General features: G+C 44.0%; 1 protein-coding gene across 5 annotated transcripts in view; it reads right to left on the reverse strand.

The window, feature by feature from the left end:
• The window catches only part of CHL1 (cell adhesion molecule L1 like), a 90,226-nt gene that overhangs the window by 17,880 nt on the left and 55,369 nt on the right, over window positions 1-16,977 (reverse strand). For all 5 annotated transcript variants that reach the window (XM_075574720.1, XM_075574719.1, XM_075574721.1 and 2 more), the window contains exons 9-19: window positions 16,514-16,645; window positions 15,939-16,082; window positions 14,901-15,012; window positions 9,743-9,909; window positions 9,380-9,536; window positions 8,714-8,838; window positions 8,444-8,545; window positions 8,000-8,197; window positions 7,307-7,377; window positions 5,753-5,975; window positions 4,260-4,375 (exon numbers count right to left, since the gene is read on the reverse strand). In XM_075574720.1, the coding sequence (XP_075430835.1) occupies window positions 4,260-4,375; window positions 5,753-5,975; window positions 7,307-7,377; window positions 8,000-8,197; window positions 8,444-8,545; window positions 8,714-8,838; window positions 9,380-9,536; window positions 9,743-9,909; window positions 14,901-15,012; window positions 15,939-16,082; window positions 16,514-16,645 (1,547 nt within the window). The remainder of the gene's footprint in view (window positions 1-4,259; window positions 4,376-5,752; window positions 5,976-7,306; window positions 7,378-7,999; window positions 8,198-8,443; window positions 8,546-8,713; window positions 8,839-9,379; window positions 9,537-9,742; window positions 9,910-14,900; window positions 15,013-15,938; window positions 16,083-16,513; window positions 16,646-16,977) is intronic.

Consider the following 16,977-nt stretch of genomic DNA (forward strand, 5'->3'; position numbering starts at 1 on the left):
ATATACAGCATACCGCCTGTGTTACTACTGAAATATACAGCATACTGCCTGTGTTACTACTGAAATATACAGCATACCGCCTGTGTTTCTACTGAAATATACAGCATACCGCCTGTGTTACTACTGAAATATACAGCATACCGCCTGTGTTCCTACTGAAATATACAGCATACCGCCTGTGTTACTACTGAAATATACAGCATACTGCCTGTGTTACTACTGAAATATACAGCATACCGCCTGTGTTCCTACTGAAATATACAGCATACCGCCTGTGTTACTACTGAAATATACAGCATACCGCCTGTGTTCCTACTGAAATATACAGCATACCGCCTGTGTTACTACTGAAATATACAGCATACCAACTGTGTTACTACTGAAATATACAGCATACCGCCTGTGTTACTACTGAAATATACAGCATACCTCCTGTGTTACTACTGAAATATACAGCATACCGCCTGTGTTACTACTGAAATATACAGCATACCGCCTGTGTTCCTACTGAAATATACAGCATACCGCCTGTGTTACTACTGAAATATACAGCATACCGCCTGTGTTCCTACTGAAATATACAGCATACCGCCTGTGTTCCTACTGAAATATACAGCATACCGCCTGTGTTACTACTGAAATATACAGCATACCGCCTGTGTTCCTACTGAAATATACAGCATACCGCCTGTGTTACTACTGAAATATACAGCATACCGCCTGTGTTCCTACTGAAATATACAGCATACCGCCTGTGTTACTACTGAAATATACAGCATACCGCCTGTGTTCCTACTGAAATATACAGCATACTGCCTGTGTTACTACTGAAATATACAGCATACTGCCTGTGTTACTACTGAAATATATAGCATACTGCCTGTGTTACTACTGAAATATACAGCATACTGCCTGTGTTACTACTGAAATATACAGCATACTTCCTCTGTGTTACTACTGAAATATACAGCATACTGCCTGTGTTACTACTGAAATATACAGCATACTGCCTGTGTTACTACTGAAATATACAGCATACTGCCTGTGTTACTACTGAAATATACAGCATACTGCCTGTGTTACTACTGAAATATACAGCATACCGCCTGTGTTACTACTGAAATATACAACATACTGCCCGTGTTACTACTGAAATATACAGCACTGCTTTCTAAAATATACAGCCTGTGTTAAAACTGAAATATACAGCATACCGCCTGTGTTAAAACTGAAATATACAGCATACCGCCTGTGTTAAAACTGAAATATACAGCATACTGCCTGTGTTAAAACTGAAATATACAGCATACTGCCTGTGTTACTACTGAAATATACAGCATACCGCCTGTGTTACTACTGAAATATACAGCATACCGCCTGTGTTCCTACTGAAATATACAGCATACCGCCTGTGTTACTACTGAAATATACAGCATACCGCCTGTGTTCCTACTGAAATATACAGCATACCGCCTGTGTTACTACTGAAATATACAGCATACCGCCTGTGTTACTACTGAAATATACAGCATACCGCCTGTGTTACTACTGAAATATACAGCATACCGCCTGTGTTCCTACTGAAATATACAGCATACCGCCTGTGTTACTACTGAAATATACAGCATACCGCCTGTGTTACTACTGAAATATACAGCATACCGCCTGTGTTCCTACTGAAATATACAGCATACCGCCTGTGTTACTACTGAAATATACAGCATACCGCCTGTGTTCCTACTGAAATATACAGCATACTGCCTGTGTTCCTACTGAAATATACAGCATACCGCCTGTGTTACTACTGAAATATACAGCATACCGCCTGTGTTCCTACTGAAATATACAGCATACCGCCTGTGTTACTACTGAAATATACAGCATACTGCCTGTGTTACTACTGAAATATACAGCATACCGCCTGTGTTCCTACTGAAATATACAGCATACCGCCTGTGTTACTACTGAAATATACAGCATGCCGCCTGTGTTCCTACTGAAATATACAGCATACCGCCTGTGTTACTACTGAAATATACAGCATACCACCTGTGTTACTACTGAAATATACAGCATACCGCCTGTGTTACTACTGAAATATACAGCATACCACCTGTGTTACTACTGAAATATACAGCATACTGCCTGTGTTACTACTGAAATATACAGCATACCGCCTGTGTTACTACTGAAATATACAGCATACCGCCTGTGTTCCTACTGAAATATACAGCATACCGCCTGTGTTCCTACTGAAATATACAGCATACCGCCTGTGTTCCTACTGAAATATACAGCATACCGCCTGTGTTCCTACTGAAATATACAGCATACCGCCTGTGTTACTACTGAAATATACAGCATACCGCCTGTGTTACTACTGAAATATACAGCATACCGCCTGTGTTCCTACTGAAATATACAGCATACCGCCTGTGTTAGTACTGAAATATACAGCATACCGCCTGTGTTCCTACTGAAATATACAGCATACCGCCTGTGTTACTACTGAAATATACAGCATACCGCCTGTGTTACTACTGAAATATACAGCATACCGCCTGTGTTCCTACTGAAATATACAGCATACCGCCTGTGTTCCTACTGAAATATACAGCATACCGCCTGTGTTCCTACTGAAATATACAGCATACCGCCTGTGTTACTACTGAAATATACAGCATACTGCCTGTGTTACTACTGAAATATACAGCATACCGCCTGTGTTCCTACTGAAATATACAGCATACCGCCTGTGTTACTACTGAAATATACAGCATACCGCCTGTGTTCCTACTGAAATATACAGCATACCGCCTGTGTTCCTACTGAAATATACAGCATACCGCCTGTGTTACTACTGAAATATACAGCATACCGCCTGTGTTACTACTGAAATATACAGCATACCGCCTGTGTTACTACTGAAATATACAGCATACCGCCTGTGTTACTACTGAAATATACAGCATACCGCCTGTGTTCCTACTGAAATATACAGCATACCGCCTGTGTTACTACTGAAATATACAGCATACCGCCTGTGTTACTACTGAAATATACAGCATACCGCCTGTGTTACTACTGAAATATACAGCATACCTCCTGTGTTACTACTGAAATATACAGCATACCGCCTGTGTTACTACTGAAATATACAGCATACCGCCTGTGTTCCTACTGAAATATACAGCATACCGCCTGTGTTACTACTGAAATATACAGCATACCGCCTGTGTTCCTACTGAAATATACAGCATACCGCCTGTGTTACTACTGAAATATACAGCATACCGCCTGTGTTACTACTGAAATATACAGCATACTGCCTGTGTTACTACTGAAATATACAGCATACCGCCTGTGTTCCTACTGAAATATACAGCATATCGCCTGTGTTACTACTGAAATATACAGCATACCGCCTGTGTTACTACTGAAATATACAGCATACCGCCTGTGTTCCTACTGAAATATACAGCATACCGCCTGTGTTACTACTGAAATATACAGCATACCGCCTGTGTTACTACTGAAATATACAGCATACCACCTGTGTTCCTACTGAAATATACAGCATACCGCCTGTGTTCCTACTGAAATATACAGCATACCGCCTGTGTTACTACTGAAATATACAGCATACCGCCTGTGTTCCTACTGAAATATACAGCATACTGCCTGTGTTATTACTGCATGTCAGGAGCATGGCCCTCTGCCTTTTATCTGTTTGCACTTGTTTGTTCTTTTTTGGTATGTCATACTGTTTATGTAACATATCATTTTGTTCCCAAATTGTACCGCGCTATGGAATATGTTGGTGCTTCAGGCTGCAGCCATAGTGCAGGCGCGTGCCTGACAGATCACAAGGAGGCGCGTGCGAAAGAGGGGGGCGGCGTGGCCGTGACGTCACTAGGCTGGTTCGCCCTCATTGGCTCAAACGCTCACGTGATGCAGCCGTCACGTCAAAAATCAATTTGTCTCCTCCAAATCCTGCCGCGCTTCCACGCGCGCCACGTCGCTTGCCTTACGGCTGGACTGTTTAAGGTAATTCGTTTGTTTGTGCCATGCGCAGTGTCGCGCGCACTATGTCCGCAGCCTTATACATAAAAGACAACAATAATAATATTGAAATGAAGTCTATTTACCCAAACGGATATCATGATTTCCTGCTTCTTTACCCTACATGCAAATCACGGCTCTTCTAAGCTGACAGCTATTGTGCACAGCTTCCTGTGTGGCCTGAAGAAGGTCTTTACCTTGTAACCGGAGAGATGTCCTCGCACTCTGTCCTGGGTAATTCCCGTCCAGGAGACTTTTACTAAAGAACTGTTCAGAACTTCCACAGCCATGTTCAGCGGAGTTGCATCAGGAGCTTCCGAGACAAATACCACCAAATACTTTCATTCATATTAAGCCAACCAGAAGCGTTATGGTCCAGTACCTCCACTTGTTTCACAAGTTAACCACTATACATAATGTTCACCATGGCAGGGCCGTAGTGATGGTGTGACTGCGCCGGGCCCTGCGCTTGCAGAGGCAACTCGCTCTCACCACGGGAACCCACCTGTGGCGTTGGAGCAGCGGTGATGATGGAGGGAGCCCACCCAGGTGACAATTATGGAAGCTGAGCCAGAATTCCATTGGGGCCAAACTTCCAGGTCAGGACCCCTCCAGTGGGCTCCCTCAGGCACCACCACCCTGCAACCGCCCCACAGGTACGGCTTCCGGGGAGCGCAAGATGTCCCGCACGCACAGTTTGCATCGGTCCTGAGCACAGGCAAAAACAGAGTAAAATACACACACCCTGATATTATTATTACTGTTGTGCGTGAGATTATGTCATTTACTTTATAGCATAGTGCTGTGTTTTTGCTCAGTTTGCACCAGCTTTGGTTTGTAATTTGAGGTACTGTAGTGCCGACGAGTATTCTAAAACAAACCTGGGGCAATCACCAAAAAGACCCAGGTACATGCTGGGTACATGCTGGGTACATGCTGCAACATTTCACACATTTCTGCAGACAGACTAATGGCCCATCGGATTAACAGCAGGGGGTCCCTGGCAGTCCCATTCAACCTGAATGGGACTGCCAGGGACTCCTGCTGTGTTAATCCGATTGGCCATTAGTCTGTCTGCAGAAATGTCACTGAAATGTACCCAGCATGTACCCAGCATGTACCCAGCATGTACCCGGCAAGTTTAAGGCAAGTTTTAAAATACTCGTTGGCTCGTCTGTATGTTCTCTGTTGCTAATACCCTGAACACTGGGGGTAATGCCAACTCAGGGGGGTAATGCCAACTCAAGGGGGTAATGCCGACTCAGACCTACGGCATCAGATTTAATTGGAGAAATGAGAATGGGAACCAGCAGGCGATGCAGGGATAAACTGGGATAAATATCACCATGATATTGGGCTGAGCGACTCCTCCCATAACCATTCCTAAATGACTCACTGATGCAAAGAAAGCAACGTTAATGCAAAGCAGTTACATACATTAACAAAAAGACGCAACATTACACTGACTTCTAGTCACATAATGTCATTTGCATGTTGGCAAAGTAACTCATTTAATGTAAGATCATAAATGACCACAAGGAGTGCATCAAATGCCAAAATAGGTCTAACTTGGTCACTATAAAATAGACAGGAAGCATTAGCGCAGTGGCGTGAATGCGGTTAGCGGCGCGCAATAAACCCCTGGAACAGTTAAGTAAATGAGGACGATCCGTTCATACAAACTACTCACTGTCCTCTCCGGAGTATTTCGTGTGCACATGTGGCTCGGGACCAGCTCCCAGCTCATTAACAGCCTGGACGTAAATGTCATAGGGAACAAAGCTCGGGGTGTTCTTTATAACAAACTCGTGCCCTTTAACGCGTTCATGATGCCAGTCTGTGTCCACTCCCTGCAGCCGCCAACTGACTCTGTACTCCAGTCCCGGTCCATGCTGCTCCTCTGATCTCAGAGGCTGAAACAAACACACCATTATTATCTTGTCATTTTAGACTATGTTTTAATATATTGCAAATAATATAAATAGCATTATTCGTATGGCGCCAAAATACCGTATCGCAGTACAGTGTGGGAGACAGGACAATAACATTGTATAACAAAAAGAGTACATATAAGTAGAGATGGATGAATCTGCCCAAATCCGTGTCCCGGATTTTCTCGCATCTTGCCCCCCCTCAAAATCAGTTTTGTGGTGTAGAATGCGCTGATGCATTTGGTCGGTTTGAATCCACGTGGATTAATCAAAATCCACCATTGGATACAACCCGTTGGCGGATTTGTGGATTCCAATCCGCGGATTCAGCAATCCGTTGGCGGATCCTTAAGAAGGATAGCGGAATCCGCGGAGTGTATGGGTAATAATAATCAAAAATCCGCCAAACACAAATCGCCCTTTTTTTGAGATTGATCCGCAGCCCAAAGGAACCGGCGGGATCCACTGCGGATCCAAATCCGTCAAAAAAATTCACGCTTCTCTACATATAAAAGTTAGGGCAAGGTGAGGCAATAGGAATCACGTAGGTTTACAAAGACCAAAATAAATTGCTACCTAAATTACACTTTTTGGACAATTTGCAATTGAAATAATGTTATAATACGTACACCGAAGTGAGTGCTGTATTCAATAAGAATGATGTTTTTGTTTATTTTGTTATTGAATACGAGGAGGACTCTGGAGTTTTAACTTTACATTTACATAGCAGTTTCTATTTTACTTAGCAAATCTGTGTTTATATATGTAAATGTAGGATGAAAATGAGCATGCAGAATAGGTTAGCCACCCACCCAATTGAATTCTCAGTTTGTGTTGTCTGGGCGAATATACTGTATACAAATGGTGACAATTTTGTGAAGTTTTTGTAATAATCTAATGTACAATCTTTGCCAGTTCATCATAACACACCTGATTAGACATTTTATGAGGGTTTCAGTGACAAAAAAATATCCAGATTTTGTTGAAAAAAAAAAAAAAACTGAGTCTTCTGTGATTTCCATTTTCAAGACTATCTGTGCTTGTTCCAAATGTTGGCAAAGTCCAAACATTAATGAGACAGGCGAGACTAAATTCTGGATAGGAAGAATCTTGTAATTAAATCTGGAATTTAATAAAAGCAGCAGGCTATGCACAATGAGAACAGATAGAGAACTCAACTCAAACATAATAATAATCCTGCTTTTTTAATCAACTCCTATTGAGTTTATTAAGTCATAATACCAGTGTTCTTCCATTTTGTTTCCCCAGAGTACAGCTCAGCCTCTGTTTCATAGCACTAGGAAATTGCTTACCTCCCATTTTACAGTCATTTCATTGGGTTTGTCAGCTTCAGCATGAACAATATGTGGGTTCCTATCAGGAACTAGGAGAAAGAAACAGTCAGAGAATACATCGCTCATTCTTGAATAAATCTGTATCCTCCCTTAGTCCTAGTATGCTTTTTCACCCCACTCTTCCAGCTGAAGTACTGTAGTGTACCTCAATGCTCCTCTGCAGCAGTATAAACATGGGTGCCAACCATTCCACACCAGCTAAGAGCTCAGTCACTGAATCTCAGTCTTATTTCAGGTAGTAAAGGCTGGATAATTCCACGGCTAGCATTTGCCATATGGAGTATTAAGTCCCATCCCAGCTTTCTGTCTGCATTGCTGCAGCTGGCTAGTCAATTTCACAAGGACTTCATCAAAGAAATGTCAAGGGTTCCTTATCCTGTTGCTAGGTAATTTCATCATCACTCCCTAATTCTCTCTCTGGATCTCCGCTGTCCAAAGTATTTGACTTCATACACAGACATAAGCGTACTGTGGTGGGTTAAAGAAAGGCCAAAGCTATAGAATTCAATGAGCTGCTACCCATATCAAATCTCATTCATTGTCTCACTTATGAGACACGAGTTACCAAATGCAGCAACACTTTGTGACAGATAACACAATTTCCAGCAAATGATAAAATTGTGTTTTACACAGAATTTAATATGAGGATACCTGTGGGAGGGGTGCTGTATTTCTCAGAGGCAGCGCTTGGTGGACTCCTTCCTATTCCATTTACAGCAATCACACGGAAGTGGTAATTTAAATAAGAAGTTAGAGGCAGAACAGCCGAGGTGACATTTCCTGGACACACGATTAGGTCCTCCCATTTCCCCGGCTCTTTCCAGCTCTTCTCTGACTGTATGATGAATTCTGTGACATATGCAAACATAGAGAAGATATATGGAGTGCATGGGTACATGCACCGGTCTATACACACAGACAAACAGCTGCCTATGCAATATATTAGAACAGATGTTGGGTAAATTAAAGTCTCTTCCACCTGTACAAACATGCTGCTCTGAATAGGCACTCTTACTTCTTTATATACATACACATCTCTTTGCCAGCACAGAGATATACAGCTAGGAATGCTCAACCTCTCTGACTTTCACACACCTGAGATTGGACTGTTGTGGCTATCACTAGCTACCCAGGACAATCTCACACTGCGTTTCTGCTTTTCAGAAAGATGCAGCTCTCCAGGGGGACTTGGAACATCTGTAAAGAAGAGAAAGGAACAATGTCATGTTCATTCTAATAGGAGCTCACAAAGACGCTACCAATGCTTCCAAACACAAGTGCAAAACATCCAGATCCCCCAACACAGACAGTGAATCTCCCTTATTCACAGAGAACGACGTATATAACACACCACATGGTACCCACCTCGCACAGTCAAGTGAGTCCCAGCCGTCATGCTGTCCAGTGAGGTGTGTGCAGTACAATTGTAGTTACCCCCATCCTCCCAGGCCACACTGGGAATTATCAAGGTGTCCGATTGCAGCTGTATTCTGCAGACCGAACAAGCGAAAATGTCAATTGAAGCAAAAAGTACAAAACTTGGATAATACAGCAAACAAATACAAATAGCCAAAAAATAGCTCACAGCAAACGAGGAAAGGGAGAATACACTTTTGCCTTTATTCGTGCGTGAGTTCTGGGAATCCCCCCCCCCCTTTTTTCCCAATAATATACATAATATGCCAATAGTAACATACCTTAAGTTAGACTGGACCAGCGCCTCCAGCACTAAAGCTATGTTACCACTGGCAGAAGGTGAGATGAGGGTGTTTTTTTTAAAATTCATTTTGCTATTTAAGCCTATTTATAATTGATGAAATAAAGCATATTATGTTTTAATTGTTTGGTTGCGCTAGGACAATATTTCTCTTTTGTATATACTATTTGGGTTACTTCCATGGTGAGCAACTTATCCTATAGCACCCATAAAAGGGACAGCTCAAGATATGGACAATTTAAACATGAGTCCAATACATTTTAGGTAAGGTAGCATTTTAGAGCTCACAGATACTGGGATGTATAAAGATGTACCTGTAGCTGCCTTCAGTCACTTCTTGCCCATTCTTCCACCAAGATATTCTCAGACTGGAACGCAGATGGGTGTCACACTGAACGTGACAGGTCAGTGTCACACTGTGCGACCGCCTTACCCAAGGATTCGTAGGGGACAAAGACACCCTCGTAGGCTCTAAATATTCAAGTAATAAAAAAGAAAATATATTGCTAAAGAACCCAACACGGTAGATATCATGTCTCAGAGTAAATTCTTCGCACCAAACTCTAGGCCACGACAATATATTGCAAATGAGATTACAATGGCAGTTGAGTCGAAGGTCGTACAAAGAGTCCCAAGCAAGCCATGCAGACACGCTAAAAGCAAGGAGTGCTGAATACCTCGAAGTATCAGGTTTGCATTCAGGGCAGTTTCTCCTCTTGCATTTGTCACCCAACATGTGTAGGCTCCAGCATCCTGTGCCTCGGTCTCCCGGATCTCCACTGTGCCATTCTCATGGATATGGTACCGGGCACCGTGCAGCCGTGTTACACTCTCATCCCGAATCCTAACCAAAAATACACAAGTAGTGGTAAGTTGTTAGACACATTCAGGTCCCAGGAGATAGCTTACAGCTCATTGTATAACTCTAAAGCACTAGCACAGCACCGTCCCTCCATTCAATGCTGTTACACATGGACATTTCTTAACTGTTTAGTTCAAGAAAGCACACTAACCTGAGAGTCTATTTCAGGGGTGGCCAACTCCAGTCCTCGGGCCACCAACAGGTCAGGTTTTTAGGATATCCCTGCTTCAGCACAGGTCGCTCAATCAGTCCCTGCTTCAGTACATGTGAGTCAATCAGTCCATGCATTGGCACAGGTGGCTCAGTCTTCGACCTGGAGTTGGTCACCCCTAATCTATGTCATAAAATGCAACCTGGAAGCGCCCTGTCTGCGGGAGGGTGCGATGTAATCGTGGTCCGAGAGAGCGTCCAGGAGAGGAATTCATATTGAAGGTGTGAGACGAGCATCTCTGGACATACAATTCAAACCATCATTAGGTAAACCCCACATTTTCCGGACTTTTGATGGTTTCTTCACTTTTAGACTTGTACTCATTGTGGTGCAAGGAGACACACGGGTAGTGATGCAGCACCTTCCATTTACTTGAAAAGGAAGCTCACGCATTGCTACAGTAACCATGCACCAGATGCCATAATGTTTCATTTTTGGTCACTACAAAGATAGCCCCCTGCAAGAGTCCCCCAGCCTCTACACTGATTGCACTGCACAATCAAGCCAGCATGAAAGGAGAAAGGGCCCAGCTTCAAAAAGACCCTGGCCCCTACTCCTCATAATCCTGCTTACTTATAGGTGTGCAGTATATGAGGGCAGCCGTTCAGTTCCTCTATAGCATGGGTGGCCAACTGCACTCCTCAAGGGCCACCAACTCTCTCTGCCTCTGCTCCTGCCTCTCTCTCTCTGCCCCTGCCTCTCTCTCTCTGCCCCTGCCTCTCTCTCTCTCTCTCTCTGCCCCTGCCTCTCTCTGGGGTCCCTCTCTCTCTCTTCTTTGGTCTCTCTCTCTCATGTCTTTCTTTTCCCTGTTATGTATTTCTCTCTTGTACTTCATTTTCTATTTGTGTCTCTTCTTTTCTGACTTCTTCCCTTTCGTGTCTGTTTTAACCCCTGTGCTTTACCTCACCTTTCCCAGTGTGTCTCTCAGGCTGCAGCTCCAGCCCCACCCACTGACCGAGGCCCCGCCCCTTCCCTTCCCTCTCACCTTTCCCAGCGTGTCTCTCAGGCTGCAGATCCAGCCCCGCCCACTGACCGAGGCCCCGCCCCTTCCCTTCCCTCTCACCTTTCCCAGCGTGTCTCTCAGGCTGCAGCTCCAGCCCCGCCCCTTCCCTTCCCTCTCACCTTTCCCAGCGTGTCTCTCAGGCTGCAGATCCAGCCCCGCCCACTGACCGAGGCCCCGCCCCTTCCCTTCCCTCTCACCTTTCCCAGCGTGTCTCTCAGGCTGCAGCTCCAGCCCCGCCCCTTCCCCTCCCTCTCACCTTTCCCAGCGTGTCTCTCAGGCTGCAGCTCCAGCCCCGCCCACTGACCGAGGCCCCGCCCCTTCCCCTCCCTCTCACCTTTCCCAGCGTGTCTCTCAGGCTGCAGCTCCAGCCCCGCCCACTGACCAAAGCCCCGCCCCTTCCCCCCCCTCTCACCTTTCCCCCCCCTCTCACCTTTCCCAGCGTGTCTCTCAGGCTGCAGCTCCAGCCCCGCCCACCGACCGAAGCCCCGCCCCTTCCCCTCCCTCTCACCTTTCCAAGCCTGTCTCTCAGGCTGCAGCTCCAGCCCCGCCCACTGACCGAGGCCCCGCCCCTTCCCCTCCCTCTCACCTTTCCCAGCGTGCCTCTCAGGCGGCAGCTCCAGCCCCGCCCACTGACCGAGGCCCCGCCCCTTCCCTGCCCTCTCACCTTTCCCAGCCTGTCTCTCAGGCTGCAGCTCCAGCCCCGCCCCTTCCCTTCCCTCTCACCTTTCCCAGCGTGCCTCTCAGGCGGCAGCTCCAGCCCCGCCCACTGACCGAGGCCCCGCCCCTTCCCTGCCCTCTCACCTTTCCCAGCGTGTCTCTCAGGCTGCAGCTCCAGCCCCGCCCACTGACCGAGGCCCCGCCCCTTCCCTTCCCTCTCACCTTTCCCAGCCTGTCACTCAGGCTGCAGCTGAAGCACCACGCTGCACTACTTGAGGCCCCGTCCCCTGACCTAGGCCCGCCCACCCACGGATGCTCTGCAGAGGAAGGGATTTCCTGCCCGCTGCAGGGAATTAATGTGCGGGCAGGGGGCCGGGCCACCGACAGGGGGGGAGAGCAGGCCCCCCAAGAGCATGGGCCCCCGGGCTTTGCCTGGGCTATAGCTACAGTACGCCCCTGCCTTGAAGACATCTTTTCTAGATTTTCACCTAATGATATGGGCCTTACAGTTACTCACTGTAACCACGAGGAGTATATAGTCTTTTTAGACCTTCCACCGTTCGTGGATAAAGCAAAGATAGGAAGCTCTCTAACGTAGATAAAAGCCAAACTTGTGAGAGATAAGTTGATGTGGTGCAGCTTGAACAGTTGAATTGTTCCCAATTCCCAGCAGCAGCAAAAATGTTCACAATGTTCAGCTCTCCTCGTGATAAGGAAAGATGTGAGAACGAAAAGAGCAATATAGGGAAGTACGTTCACATAATACTTTTAGCACATAAACATGGTAAGATATGCACTTACATGCAAGTGCCTATACCGGGCACATAAAGGTGGATAAGAATCTAAATATACAGACTAATGTATATTTTAAAGAGGTATCCACCAATAGTTATCTGCACGCTAGGAGTTGTCACACAAAAAATGGCTGAAAAACATCCCTCAGAGTCAGTTTAGTCGAATTAAGAGAAACTGCTCAGTAGAAACTGATTTTGATTATCAGTCTCAAATACTGGTGAATCGTTTCCTAGAAAAAGGGTATGATCAATTGTTCATTCAAGAGTCACTTCTTAAAGTTAAGAATCAAGATGGGGTCATACTCATGAGTCAATCTCACAAGAGAATGTTTGAGAGCAAAAGTTCACGTTTGGGCGCAACTCCTTTGCTGGAATTCTTCCCCAAAAGGCCACAGTTGTCTATAGAAAAGCCACTAATATCAAAAACCTCATAACACCTAGTAAACAAAAAAAAGACACAAACAGCAAGTTTAACATCCGCTATTGGTAACTTTAAGTGCATGAGGACAAGATGTATCATGTGCCAACAGATACATTTAGGTAGTGGTTTTAAATCACATCTAAAGGGAATAGCCACATGGTTAAAGGATATATTGAGTGCCAGACAACATATGTGGTTTATATGCTGTGTTGCCCCTGTGTAATTCAATACATTGGGAGGACTATTTGTCCTCTCAATGTAAGATTCCTTGAACATAGGTGAAACATTGCCAGGGGTATTACTACACATAGTGTATCTAGATACTTTAGTATACATCACAATTGGAATCCTGGGCTCCTGGCTGTTATGGTTCTGGAACATTTCCCCCCCCCCCCCCACAATTGTGTGTGTGGGGAGGGGGGGGAGATAGATTCCGGACCCTGTGCAGGAGGGAGTCATTTTGAATTTATATGCTAGGTACCCTTTCCTCAATGAATGCATTGATACCAGCACCTTGGTATAGATGCAGACATGGCTTCTGTGTTGTTGTGCTCTTCTGGACAAACTGATATCCTCCATCCTCTGCTTCTTGTTATAATAAGTGTAATTATATAGAATTCAATGAGTTCTGTTTTTAAATAAATATGAGTACAGTTCTCTATACACATAGATAATCTTTTGAATTTGGTTAAACACCCCTGTGTATAGGGTACTGTTACACATGGCATGTTTCATTGACTAAATGTTGGTATTATAATGACATTTTTAAAATATTGACTTTTGTGGATTCATGTTGGGTATATATTTGTCCTCCCCCCCCTCCCCTTTCTTTTTATCATAATGATTATTCTTATTATTCAAGATCTGATTTTGTTTATATTTTTGGATTACAGAATTGCCAGAATCGGTTACTGGCAGAAGTGATCTGTGTCTCTTAAAAAACCTTTAAGATATAATAAACATAATTTGTTCCATTTTTATTTTTTATAATATGAGGTTACTGCATTTATGGAATGTCTTTTTTCTCTTTTAACAACCATTGTGCATTTAGTATGGTATATAGGTTTTTCCTTTTCCTTCATGCTCAATATATATATATATTAGTATCCCAGCAGCCAGCTTCACGGCACGTTCAGGACTTGTAGAAACACTCCAATTTACTTCTCCTTTACCTTCTGTTTAGAATCTCCCTTCCTTTTGGAGTGTAAGCTCCTTGGAGCAGAGTCCCCTGTACATACTGTTCCAGTGTGTGGTATTGTATTGCTTTTCTTACACAACAATGTACGGTGCTGGGAAATTTGTCGAAATGTTATAGATAGTAATCATTTATCACAATTGTTACATCGTTTTTGTCAACAAATGTGTCTTTTGTCGCCAGTAACTGTCTTAAAGCTGCAGTTCAGTCAATATCCTGCATGTGTGTTTTTTTTTAATAAATCAGTTTTGTAGTAAGAAAAAATACTTTTAGCATTTTCTGTTTTAAAAAACAACAACTTTGAAAGACCAATTTTCTTGTATTCTATTTTAACAGCCATTTACTAAGGCACTGCCCCTTCATGTCCTGTCACAAGCCCTGGCACACCCCTTTGTCAGCCCTGTCCTCCCTCTAGCACATGTCAGTGCAGGAGTGCTCATGAATATTCATGAGCTTCCACTGACTGACAGAAGCAAATAAAAACATATGCCAGCTCTAATTATGTCACCAAATTTCGCCTCTCAATACGTGGAGAACGAATTGACCGGCAGCTATACAGTTCTTTAGGTAATTAGAGATTGCACACATGAAACTATTGAAGTAAAAAAATTAATAAAAAAAAAAAAAAAGACTGAACTGCAGCTTTAAGGAGTAGCAGTGCTTACTAAATATGGGCCTGAATGTTTACTTACCATGAGATGTCTGCGGGAGGGAACGCAAACACATCACACTGCAAGAGGACGCTTTGTCCCACCACTGCTGTGTAATCTCTGTTGTCACTGGTGAGTATCAATGGGGCAATATCTGCAAGACACAAACGCAGGGTCTGCTACTATCTACGATACCCACTGGAAATCTCAGCTGTGTCCTGGGAGATCTCACACGCGCATTAGAAACACATATAGTATTGCTAGGCCAGGAGTTACTGTATCATATCAGAGGTGTACAGTGGGAATTGTCACTTTGATACAAAGATTAGGTTTCAATCAACATTAATTAAGAGCTGCATCAGAAAAGTACAAAATGGTACAGACACAACATACATCACCAATCCCGTTATCGCGTGAAAACACCTGACATTGTGCCGCGTGAAATCATGCGATGTTGTTGCCTGAGGCTCCGTTTCTTTGAATGGAGCGACTGTAAATCTTGCATTAAACAGCAAAGCAGTAACCCAATATTGTGCAATAAATGGAGCATTAGGTGTGCTACATCCGTCCATCATTCTATGCCGTTGGTAATCATATCACCGTCATCAGGGTATTGAATGCTAAACCCAGACATAAACATGTTTCACAGTTAGGGAACAAAGCAGGGTTCTAAGGCAGAGTCTTTCTAGAGATGGAGAGCAGGCAATAGGGAAGCCCCCGGGGGTGTGCAATCACTAATCTATTCTGATTAGGAGAAATTAATTAGCGGAATGCCAGACGGGTGAGATGCCAGTGGACAGGATGTAGATGCAGTGATGGAGTACTACTTCACTGCAGCTACATCCTATCCACTGGCACCTTTGCAGTCTGGCGTCCACTAATTAATTTCCCCTAATCATTATAGATTAGCAATTACACACTACTGTGGGCTTCTCTATAGCCTACTCTCAATCTCTGGAGAGATTCTCTGCCTTAGAACCATGCTTTGCACCCCCCCTTGACTGCATATAGGTTGAGCGGAAGTCTCCCTGTTTCCCGTTTCATAGTTTTAATGTATTGTAACATTTCCTGACTTTGTACCTAGGACATTGATGTTGACACTGGTGAGGATGGTCCCATGCTTGTTTGTTGCTTCACACTGGAACACAGCACTGTCTGAGAGCTGTAGGTTGGTGATGCTGATTTCCTCATCCATTACCTGATGGTTGAGAGGCAACTTCTCCTCTAAGTAGAAAAATGTTGGCTAAGACCAATAGATCCATGCTAATACAGAACAATATGTATCTGCCTGCAAGTACTAACTAAAAACTACTGACATGGCTCATGGAAAAGCACAACATGCATTGACCAAAGACAACAGCCAGAAAAGCATTCAAGGCGATCCTTTGGGAGTGTGATTTATAACTGGGTAATTACAAATGGACACTAACAATGGACATTAGTCACAGCCTGCACTGAAAGCTATTATGGTCAATACCAGATGCCTTGCCTAATAGCTCTTTTGTCAACTTGTGATGGGTATTCACTATCAATACATTTCGCTACTTCCAAGTATTTCCCAACATCTCCATGCGCCATCCACCATTTTGTGTTGCAGAGCATATTTATGTAAGGAAAATCTCCCAATCTTCCTTGCTATCGCTCTTTTAACTAACTTTTTAAAGGAAGTCCATTTCTCTTCCATCGGATCACTGGATCAGGTTTCCCCGCGGCTGAGCAGAGCAGAACAACGCTGGAACCAACATTGTGCACACTGCTTCCTGGCTTTTTCTTCCACCGCGGAGGTTCTGCAATATGTAATGTATGGAATACAACGAGCTGTGAGTCAGGACCAATGCAAAGCTTCCCCGTCTACAAATCAATGTAATTATACAACCAACTGAACGTAACATAGCCATGTAGTCGTATGCATATTATATATAAGGCACCTTGCCCTAACATGCCCAGGTGGCTGCTTTAATACACATTCAAAAAGAATATTCAATAAATTTGGAAGAGGTCTCGGGCATCTGATATTTCTGTAGACCAAGAAATGACAACCAAAAGTGTAGTACATCAGATTACATCGGACATTGTTATTTAAAAGTGGATTCTTTAGTAATGAAAGTGCTTTCCAAGT

Source organism: Ascaphus truei, chromosome 17 (genome assembly GCF_040206685.1).
Source record: "Ascaphus truei isolate aAscTru1 chromosome 17, aAscTru1.hap1, whole genome shotgun sequence".
Classification (NCBI taxonomy): Eukaryota; Metazoa; Chordata; class Amphibia; order Anura; family Ascaphidae; genus Ascaphus; species Ascaphus truei.